Source organism: Pteropus alecto, unplaced genomic scaffold, assembly GCF_000325575.1.
Source record: "Pteropus alecto unplaced genomic scaffold, ASM32557v1 scaffold7, whole genome shotgun sequence".
Classification (NCBI taxonomy): Eukaryota; Metazoa; Chordata; class Mammalia; order Chiroptera; family Pteropodidae; genus Pteropus; species Pteropus alecto.
The window spans coordinates 27,806,281-27,817,589 of NW_006494614.1; the positions used below are offsets into that span (position 1 = coordinate 27,806,281).

At 33.2% G+C, this 11,309-nt stretch overlaps 1 protein-coding gene across 6 annotated transcripts in view; it reads right to left on the bottom strand.

Moving 5' to 3' along the window:
- The window catches only part of PHF3 (PHD finger protein 3), a 73,461-nt gene that overhangs the window by 61,444 nt on the left and 708 nt on the right, over positions 1-11,309 (bottom strand). For 3 of the 6 annotated variants that reach the window (XM_006926411.2, XM_015600429.2, XM_025042539.1), the window contains exon 2: positions 2,683-2,951. The exons of 2 other annotated variants lie outside the window; for them this stretch is intronic. In XM_006926411.2, the coding sequence (XP_006926473.1) occupies positions 2,683-2,926 (244 nt within the window). In that variant the 5' untranslated portion in view covers positions 2,927-2,951. Of the gene's footprint in view, positions 1-2,682; positions 2,952-11,309 lie in introns of those variants that run through there. One more of the 6 variants, XM_015600431.2, reaches the window with a different exon arrangement.

Consider the following 11,309-nt stretch of genomic DNA (forward strand, 5'->3'; position numbering starts at 1 on the left):
TGTCATAAACTTTAAAGCTACTTCTATGATTTCTGGAGACAGTTAAAATACAATGCAAGCCACTCAACTATGTCAACAAAAAGTTGATCTTTAACAACTACAGCAAACCAACCTGTTTCAGCATTATATAACAAGACATCAGTTTTGTATGCTAACTTCAGCACTGTCAAAACCAATGTTAAAAAATAACCATAATCTATAGCTTTCATTGGCCTGAAGGAGGAAAACTGATAGGGTCATTTTTCTAAGCTTCAGTCAAGACAGTTAGTAAAAACATAGAGCCAAGTACAAACATCTGGGTAAGAAATATGTCATTTTTATCTTATAGCAAAATGCTGAAGTAGTTTCTGACTATCTGAAAGTTATAAAAAGTTGTCCACAAAGGGTTTTCAGCAAATAGTTTACAATAGAAATTCTGCTTTGCAACTCTTACATCAAAAATTATTCCAAAACAAAATTTAAAAGAAAAACTTTTTAATGTTTTCCATTTTGCTACATGGACCTTTTATTGAACCAAATATCCCAAAGGGCAAAAGAAACTTTGAAGCAATCAAGATTAATCCCCTGCCTGATGGCACAATGAAATCTAAACAATCCTAGATAGGAGAGCTTTACTGTTTTGTTTCTCTCACATATTCCCTTACATACCTTTAAAACACATACTACACATATATTAATACAAACAGTTTTGCTTCAGAACCAAGATAAACAATTGTAGCAGACGAATTTAAAAGAAAAAATAGAAAATTCTACTTAAATTCTTAAATAAAAGTTAAAGTTTACAAAATAATAGAATCATAAACAAGTATTAACCATACCTCAAAAAAAGTTTAAGTATTTCAATAAAGATGTTTAAAGACTTTTATTAGCAAAGGAAATGTTCACCAAAACTGAAGACATTTTTCACTTAAATAAAAACTTTTTCGTATCAACAGAACTCAATTAAAAAAAAAAAAGGGCAGGGTGGGGAGGAGAATACTGCAAGTGAGAATTACCGGTATTACACCAAAGGGCTGGAATTTTACAAATAAACAAGTCTAAAAGGATGCTATATTTGTCCATTTCAGGCCCAGTATAACATCCTTGAGGATAACATCCTTGAGGATTCCCAGTAACAAGCACTTAAGTACTGAGTAAATGGTTTTCCTGAATTTGGACTGTGAAATTTTGTGCATACAACCAAACACTGTCAAAAGTGCTTGACAATTATTAAATATACTGTACTGACACAGGAACCAAAGTAAAAAACTTAAACAATGCATACATGAAACAAAATTTTTAAAGCTTTAAAACATTTAGAATACAACAAAAACAATGTAAACCTACGTGATAACACAACACAATGTATATAATTCAGAGATACACCATTAGCAAGCAATTCAAAAGACTCAGTTAAGTCATTGGTAATATGAAACGATTCCTAGTAGCCAGTATTGAGGTCTACAGGCAGAGTAACCTGACAAATTTAGGGATGAATAGCAAGCCACCTAATCCAAACCTTAAGTGTTATTATATTAAAATATTAAATAGAAAATGTTAAAAGAAAACAAAAAATATACTGAAAAACTGTACTGCAGAAGTATAGAGTCATTGAAAAACAGACCAACACCACCTAAATCTGTGAACTACTCTAGGAACTGTGAGAGAAAGCCTAACTTCTCCATATGAAGCTGATTTTCCTTTATCTAATTTTAGCTTAGAATCAATTAATTGCTACAAAGTTTGTTGTAATATTTTCTTCACATTATAAAAGAAAATCTAGGTATTTTTTCCATATATTAATATATCCCTGAAATAATTTCTTATTAAGAATTAGTTTAGCCCTACAGAAAGTTACTTTCCTCGATCTTTCATTGACTTCAACTACAGATCCTAGAGCAATGCTACGAGAAATATAATGCAAGCCACATATGTAATTTTAAATTCTCAAGTAGGCACTTTTTAAAAAAAAAGTAAAAAGAGGTGAAATTAATTTGATATGTTTTATTTAACCAAAAATATCACCTCAACATGTAATCAACATTAAAAAAATTTCGATGCACTATTTTACTTTGTTTTTTATAGATTGAGCCCTTAAAATCTAATATGTATTTTACAACACATCTCAATTAGGATCAGATTTATTTCAAGTGATTAATAGTTACATGTGGCTAGTAGTTACTATGTTGGACAGCACAAGTCTAAAGTTCTTCCCCTGGTCAGTTACATATAAAAATACCAAAAGATCTGAAATGGAAGCACGCAATATGCTAAATCTGAAGGGCTGCAAGAGGCACCAAGAAAGGTCAATTCAGCTGTTCCCCTTGATTCTAGCAGGTCTAGGGTGCCATCATGTCCCAATTTGCTAAGCAATCGCTACTTGCTACGGAGAGTCCCAATTTATACCTGTTGCCATAATGAAATTATTAACAGCACCCCTTGTAATTCTCAAAAAGTGTCCCACTTAGGATGATATGTGGTTGCCCTCTCTATATCCATAATATCCTTGAAGATAATTCCACACTCCTCAGAAGAAAATTTATTTTAAATTCTAATTCTAAAGCCTAGAATAGCTCTAAATTCAAAGGAAAGAACCCTAAATTCACTACCCTCGTCAAAAAAAAAGAAAAAAAAGATGCTGCTAAAAATTCTTTTTATTTTAAATAGCAGACTAAAAAAAAAAAAAAAAAAAGTAAGAATTACCTGTTGAACAAGGCATCTGGAAATTGGGATCATTGCTATCCAAAACAGGCAAACAGAACTGGTTACTTGCAGATCCTAGCATAGGATCCTTATCGCTGAGCATGTTCTTCAGCGAGTCCTCTAAGACATTTTGACTTGTACTAAAATCCTCACAGACTTCATTCTCCAGGTTGGATCCTAGAAATAGGGCATCATCTAAGTGTTCAGTAGGAATTAAATGATTAAATGTATCAACTATATCCATGAAGACTTCTGTGTGTCTTTCAGCCCTATAGAAAGACAAAAAAAATACCATAAGAAATAAAGCTACCAATTGATAATCACCTAAAACCAAATTATTTTAATAGTTCTGAGTCTAAGAACATACTTAGGTATTTGATTGTTTAAAAAAAATCCTCATTGTTTTCGAATATACATTTGGACATGTAGAACGAACCTTTACTAAATGATGTTTCTTCATCATGCATGTAGAATATCATTTTACCAGAAATCCTATTAAATGTTTACTCAATTCACTATTTTCGGGGAGGGGGAGGAACTATGTATATATAGTCCATTAATTTGACACATTTCAAAGATATACAAGGCTTAAACCATAAACACCCATGTTTTTAACCATCATCTCTTCATAAATTAAGAATCAGATACTGCTTTTACAGTAAGTCCATATAAAAGACCTAAAGTCAAATCATTTATTGTCTCATACTTATTAAAACTGTAAAATAGCTTTGTTTTATTTACAAAGCCTTTAAATAAAGATAATAAAGAAAGTTTTTTGTGCGGTGGGGGGGGAAAATGGAAAGAAACTATTAACTAAAACCTAATATATCTACTCAAAAAACCACACACACACATACACACACACACAGGCATAGATTTGCACATACACACATGGGGGGGGTGCTTTTAAGATAAAATGAGATAAATGACAAAAAAACAATGTATCAGAGATTTAAATTTATTTTAGTGATTTATGTGGGCAATACAGATATCAAGCTAGTCTCATATTTGCACTGTACCTACATACTACATATCGCTTACCAAGGCCATCTTGTACTCTAGAGGAGCCTCAATTATAAAAAGTTGAATTATTTTCAATATTAGTTTCAGAGAAAACTGAAGCAAAGTATTTTGGGGGAAGTCAACAAAAACAAATCTAATAATATTCAGTTAGCTAAAAAAATTCCACTAATTAAGCAAAATTCCAAGGTTTATTATATTAGCCTCAAATCTATCAAAATTTCCTCCAATTGTCCTTGAATTCTCTCCTCTATAAAAATGAGGAAAGAGGAAATTTAAAGACACTCTACAATTTACTAAGCATATATTATATGCTGTTAAACATTTTATCTACAATTCATTTATTCTCAATAGCGGACTCTATTATTACAATTGTTTTAAGAACAAAATGCATTTAAATAATTTAAATGTCTTTCCCAAAGTCACAAAACAGAGCCAAGATTCAAACACAGGTTTCAAGGATCCACAGCCCATGGCCATAACTCAGAACCTTTATACACTGAACTATGGAGCTAAAAATTGACTAGATTTTAAAAAAGCACATCAGATAAAAGGCTTCCATGGTCAAATGTCGAGAAAGACTAATATAACAAAGTTACATTTCTTTGATAATACCTTTAATTTATTCAACAAACATTAAGCAACTATGACTGTGTGAAGAAATACCTTTAATAGACCAATGAGACTGGGAATCTTCCAAGACGGAATAGAGTATAAAGCAACTCAAACCTATGAGTGCAAAGAAGACATTTTCTACGGGACGCATTGCAAGACTAGTATTTTGTGAAACTGTTATAAATTAGTAAGACTTATTTTTCATAAGCAGTTCCAACTGGCTCTGGGGGTAATTCCAAAAGAATACCAAAATGATAGTATACAGCCAATCCACAAGACTATCATAAAAGTAACATTTAAAGGAGGCATAAGGTAATTTATTTTAAAAAATCAGTTTCAGATATCAAGTGCTCAGTATCAAAAATAAAAACTCTCCATGCTAAATTGAAAAACAAACGTTAGCCAATTGTAGAGATACTAACTTAACATGAACAAACTAATCAATATGGTCTCCTGGATTGGATGATCACAGAATAGAAAAAAGACAGTAGTCGGAAAACTGGTGAAATCAGAATAAAGTCTGAAATTTAGTTAATAGTAATGTACCAATGTTAATCTCTAGTTCTGATAAAGGCACTAGCATTACATCTGAATAAACAATCAGCGAAAGTGGATAAAGGATATATAGGAACTCTGTACTATGTAACTTTTCTATAAATCTAAAACTATTCCAAAATAAAGTATTTTTTTAAAAATGAACCCTAATATAAAATACAATGATCTGAGATAACTAGTAATGAAAACAGAAAAAGCTAATCAGATTTAATTAAGAAGAAAAACTGAGTTGATTCAGAATCTCTGCTCGATTTAAACAAATTCCTATTTCTTACATTGAAATTTTACTTAAATGCTTCCTTACACTTGAAGTTATAAATTTAAAAAGCAAAACAAAAATTTATCTAGGGTGTATTTTAACTGGCTAATGACATGTATCTCTCCAATTAAATCAATACTAATAAACTAGGAGTACATATATGCTAAAATTGGAAATTATTTCTGGGTTCACAAGTCACATTTCATACTTACAAACAATAGAATGTATCCAGCTAAGTCAGAAAATCAGATAATCTGCTTAATTCAAAATTACTCATTTATTCATATATTTATTAAGCATCTACCATAAAGTATTATCATTGGGACCAGTGAAACAAACCAGTCTCAAACTCGAGGAACTCGCAGTCCAAAACAGAGTACAGACATGTCAACAAATACAACATGTAAACATCACAATAAAATAAGAAAGTGTCATACTGAAGGGCTGCAGATAGTATCACAGAGGAAGGTGAAAATCATGAGGCCAAGAAAGGCTAAACAGTTGATGGAGTAAGCTGGATCCTAAAAGTCTGGAGGGAACAGCATGTGCTAATTATTAATGGCAAAGTTTGATCCTAATGGACCATTTAGATATACTCAGAGTACAATTAAAAGCAGGTATTAGTACTAACATTCTGAATAAAATTTAATCTGAGTCTGAAGATAATTCCCACTTTAAAATGCTTGTTTCATCTGAACCCTCAGAAAATTATACTGCAGCCAAATTTAGTTTACACTGATAAAACTAGCATACAGTTTCATGTAGGCAAGAATGCAAAAAGATAAGATTTAGAAAGCACCAACAACGAAAAAATTACACTTCTATAAAGATCTCTTTTAAATTAAGAGTACATTTAAATTGAGCAGCTCAACTTTTCAAAACATCTTCAAAATAAAACTGTATTTTATAATATTATTTCCTTCAAAATAGTACATTTAAGCCTAAAACTAAATCACTAAAGCTGTTAAAGGCCCTATTAGGTTATCCTATGATTAAACTGTCTCATATAGTCTATATTCTTGTGGGGGGGGGGGATTTGGGGGAGTGGACAAATATGTATTAGGAGATTATAAAATTAAGAAAAACTAAACAGTGATAATGATGGGGAGATGAGGAGGGCATTCTGTGTATGATGGAAAATGAAAGCCTTGCTAATAGGGCAACATGTAAGCTGTAACTTGAAATGAAGTGATCCATGTATAAATGAGGAAGAGCAACCCAGGCAAAGATCTAAATGCAAAAGCCCTGGGAATGGAACAACAATTTGGTGGCTTCCAGCTCCTACATCATAGTTTAAAATTTAGCCATCAATTAATCAGGCATGCTTACAAGGAACAAATTTATAACAGGTAGTAGTAATAGTAGTAGTAGTAGTAGTCGTAGTTGTAGTAGTAGTAGTAGTGGTGGTAATGGTGGTGGCGGCGGCGGCGGCTGCGGCGGTGGTGGTGGTGGTGGTAGTAAAAGTACCACCACTACCAATGATGATAAAACGTAAAACTTAATGTTCTCTAATTTCATGCCGCTCACTATTCTACACTCTTTATAACAGTAGTTTTCAGTCAGAAGTGATTATGCCCCTCCAGAACGCATTTGGCCATGTATGGAGACATTTTTCATCATCACAATTAGAGGGCATGCTACTGACATCTAGTAAATATACCTCAATGCACTAAGAAAGCTCCATAACAAAGAATTATCCAGACAAAAAATAGTGCTGAAATTAAGAAACTCTGCTCTATATTTATTAATGTAATCCTTGCAACAATGCTATAGCCCCAATAATATGAAAAAATGAAATTAGGATCAGAGATTGAATTACTTGATATAGTAAGTGGTGAAGATGAAATGTGAACACAGAAATTTCATTCAAGAGTCAGTGCACTTACCACTACCCTATATTATCTCTTTATAAAGTTAAATTCAATGAATGTTTATTACATGCCAGGCACTGTGCTAAACTTAAATGCTTAATGTCATTTAATCTTCACAACCACACAATTAAGCAGGTACTACTGTCAATTTATGAGAATGTGGCCGAAGCTTAGCAACCCAGTATTACTAAATAAATAAGTGACAGAGCTCGGACTCAAATCCACTCTGACGAAAAGGTCAAGTTCTTAACCATGATATGACAATATTTAAGATGAATAATAGGTTATCCTTCCAAGATAGAGTCAAGGAAAATCACTAAATAGTAAAGCCATGTAGTTATGACACAAGTCTACAAAGCAATGCAACCTAATTACCTGCTCTACACACCCATTTTAAATTCTGGTCCAGTTTCATTGTTTAGAACCTATTGACAAGACTTCATAAGAAAAAGCAAAAATTATAACTTCTTTTCTGAATTTATCAAGTAAAAAGAACATATATAAGAATCCAAGGTGTTGGTATTACTAAGACCAAAGCAGACCTAAGAACCTAGAAAAAGAACTGTAAAGTACAAGTTGAAAATGGCAAAAGCAGAATTATACTAGCCAACAACAGTAAGAAAAAGTTAACTTCAAAGTTTATAACTATATCCTATTGCCATTATGAGAAGCATTAGCAGTTTAGACCAACCACAGAAATAGTGGAAGTAGCTCATCATTAAAACTGTGGCCTAGGTAGTAACAGCCCAAGCTAACATGTATTTAGCATGTACTATATGCCAGGCCCTATAGTAAGTGTATTGTGTGCATTATCTCATTAGTTCCTCACAACAACCCTGTGAGGTAGGTGCAATTATTATTTCTACTTTACGAATGAGCAAACCAACTCCCAGACTATTATTTAATGTGCCTAAGGTCATATACCCAGTATACCCAAATCAGAACCCAGGCACTGATTACTGAGTTTACTTTTATACTACTATACTTTCTTTATGCACTCTACTTGCATAACACATATTAATTTTTATATTCTTAATATACCATTAATCTTTTAAAAACACTGGAAACAAAGTGGCATACCCTTCTTTCAAAATAAATTAGGAAATACCTACTTAGCCACTCCCTACACATAAAAAATGGCCATCCTCAATGTATGTAAACATCATTTTAGAAATTATCAGCTACAAACTTTTCATGTGGCCAGCTCACACAAATTATAAATGAATTAAAACTATTAAATTTAGCCTTTCTGTACAATCTACTATGCCATTTAAAACTAAAGTTAGAATGTGCCAAGAGATTAAAACTTCTGGATAATATTTTGAAGTTTTTACTTAACTATTTCTCTTCATTCCCTCTTCATTGTACAAATGATCATAAAAATTTAAATCCCTGACCATTAAATGATCTAAATTAAATACATAATGCATGGCAGTAACTGTCCAGTCTACACATTCAGCAATTTCTCACCAATGCCTTTTGTAGCTCTTGAAATATCCTCCACTTTTAAGTCTAATACAATGATTTAACATCCCAGTCTTTGAATCTTGTTTCTCTTCCTAGATTATGTTCCTGGGTCTCAAATATTTTGAATGAAATCAATACTCTCAATATTTTTCCCTTTGTAATCAAAGGGCAACAATTAAAGAATTTTTTTTTACTATTATCAAAAATGGAACAGTATCATAAATGTGTAACAATTTGCCAAGCCGTTTTTGTAGTTAAAAAAGATATCTTCACTTTTGAAAAGATACTCCAGGATTCTGAAAAAATGGAACAGTATCATAAATGTGTAACAATTTGCCAAGCCGTTTTTGTAGTTAAAAAAGATATCTTCACTTTTGAAAAGATACTCCAGGATTCTGAGGGTGCTCCAAGAAGAAATGAGAGAAACAGTGCCCAAAGAAAGAAATCCAGCAGCCACATGTCAGATAGAATTCTTGAAATGCAGATGAATGAAAATATTAAGAAATCAGCACTCCAGGAACCTTGAACTCCCTGACACTGCATAGTGAAGTAGTTATGAGTTATCCCCAAACCTAAGATGCCAATAAATATAACTCTATCTCATATAAATAAATAGAAAAGATCTTATCTCCGGACAAAAATTATGTAAAAAGAATTTGAGAAATCTTACTAAAGAAAAAAAAAAAGTGCGTATTTAAGAAAGCAAAATGTACCAAAAACACAAACACTATATTATCACGTCAAGGAAGATAACCATTATCTATATTTAGTCCTCCCCCTATCCCCCAACAAAACTCTGCATAATTTACATTCACCAGCTTTTTCCTTTTCTTTTTTAAATTTTTTTAATGGTGACTGGTTAATGAAATCCAGTAGTTTTTCAAGTATAATCCATCCTACTTAAAAATCTGAACTCTTAAAGATAATTTTGCATTAATCCATATTGTCACTTGTTGCCTTCCAACTTTAATAGTTTTATTAACAAGCTATTACATAAGTCAAGGATTAGCTACCTTTCCTGATTCCAATACTAAATACAAATTAAATTTTAGTAATGATTCTAAATGAGTAACATAAAAACAATTTCCTTTCAATTTTTCTATCTTAAAATTTGCATTTGACCAAAGCTATTTTTCACCTACATTTACACAGACCATTTCTCTTAGATTTGACGTCTCTGAATACGCAACAGGTGAGTGATATCACAGAATCAGCGAGATAAAGTTACCTGAGGTCTATCTCAACGGCATGGAAGGCATAACTCATTCAGCGTGATAGGTAATGAAGTTCACTATCCTCCCAAAGGATGCAAAAGTAGTACAAGAAATTACATTCTCATGCTCTTCAATAATTGGACCTATAAAGCATGCAAAGAATGGGAAAACTGGTCCCATCACTAACTCATTTGTTACTCTTTTGACAAATCACCAACTGGTCCCATTACTAACTCATTTGTTACTCTTTTGACAAATCACCAGAACAGCTATCAGATAAAGCTTAAAATCTAAGGTTGGAATTCCGCACACTTAAAAAGCGGCCCACTTCAGTTGAACAGAAGTCTTTCTGTTGCAAAGGAATCGACTGAACTGTGTGTGGCTTAATCAGAGCAAGGATAGCACATTCTCCCTTAAATTCTGTTACTATCAAGGGGAAATGGAGTACTTAAAAACAGTAACAGTGATGATTATGATGACTGTGGTGGAGGGAAAAAATGCATTATCATAACATATGGCCAGTAAACAGAACAAATGGGGAGAAAAAATAATAAAGAAAAGATCTACGTGGCAATGAATGTTTCAAATTACTATTTTAAGTAATTATCGTTACACACCTTTTGTGCTCTGGAATGAAACTATAAATTCAAAAATAAAAGAATGATGTAAAGATTTCTCAGTTCTTTGGCTTATATCTCTTTCTTACCACAAAAACCCACCTACAAACATTTTTCACAATCAAAAAAATCAAAAGAATCAAACATTTTCACAATCAAAGAATCAAAAAATGGTAAATGAATGAGTGAGGCGTAGTAGTTTTGGAAGACCTCGAACAATCAGTTTGGAAAATGAAGACAAGTTCGATCTCCAAATAGTAACTAAATAGAACAATGTACTACTTAAGTACTCTCTTAGTTTACTGTATCTTTCCTTTTAGCTTAAAATAAGGTGGTAAAGTTCTCTAGGCAAAGCTAGATTACCTATGTTTCATTTTAAATTATTTCTTTACGTAATGGAAGATTAGGTCCAGGTAGATATTAAAGCGTTGTTGCCACTTATATTAATGACTATCTATGATCGAATTCTGAGAATCGTTCCTGAATAGCACCCAAAATCACACACTCAAATTACCTCGAATCACAAGTCTCTAGGAAATGGCATTTAAAAACCACAGAATGGGAAAGGGCCATTGGAACTGCCAATACATTGCTTTGGGGGAAGAATGGACACTGGACTGTGCGCGGTACCAACATTCATTCTCTCCCTTTCTCCCTCCTCCCCGCCCCCTCTCTGTGTCAGGTGATCGGTTATTTAGCACCATTAACACGCACGTATCGACAAGTGGTTCAGTAAATTACACGTATTATCAGAAGGCCAGATTCTAGCCTCCTTCTTTCAAACTAAGCAAAAGGCGTCGACAGTTTGGGTCCCGAGCACAAAAGCGCGCGGCAGGAGAAGGATGGATGGAGCACCAACTCCCCCTCTCCAAAAGCGGGAACCAGACTCAACCTCTCAGTGACGGCCAGTCCCGGCTTCCAGGACCCAAGGCCCAAAGCTCGATGCCAAAGCTCCCTGGGAGGCAAGACGCCCGAAGGGCCGGGCCAGGGGCCTGCGGGCCGGGCCCTC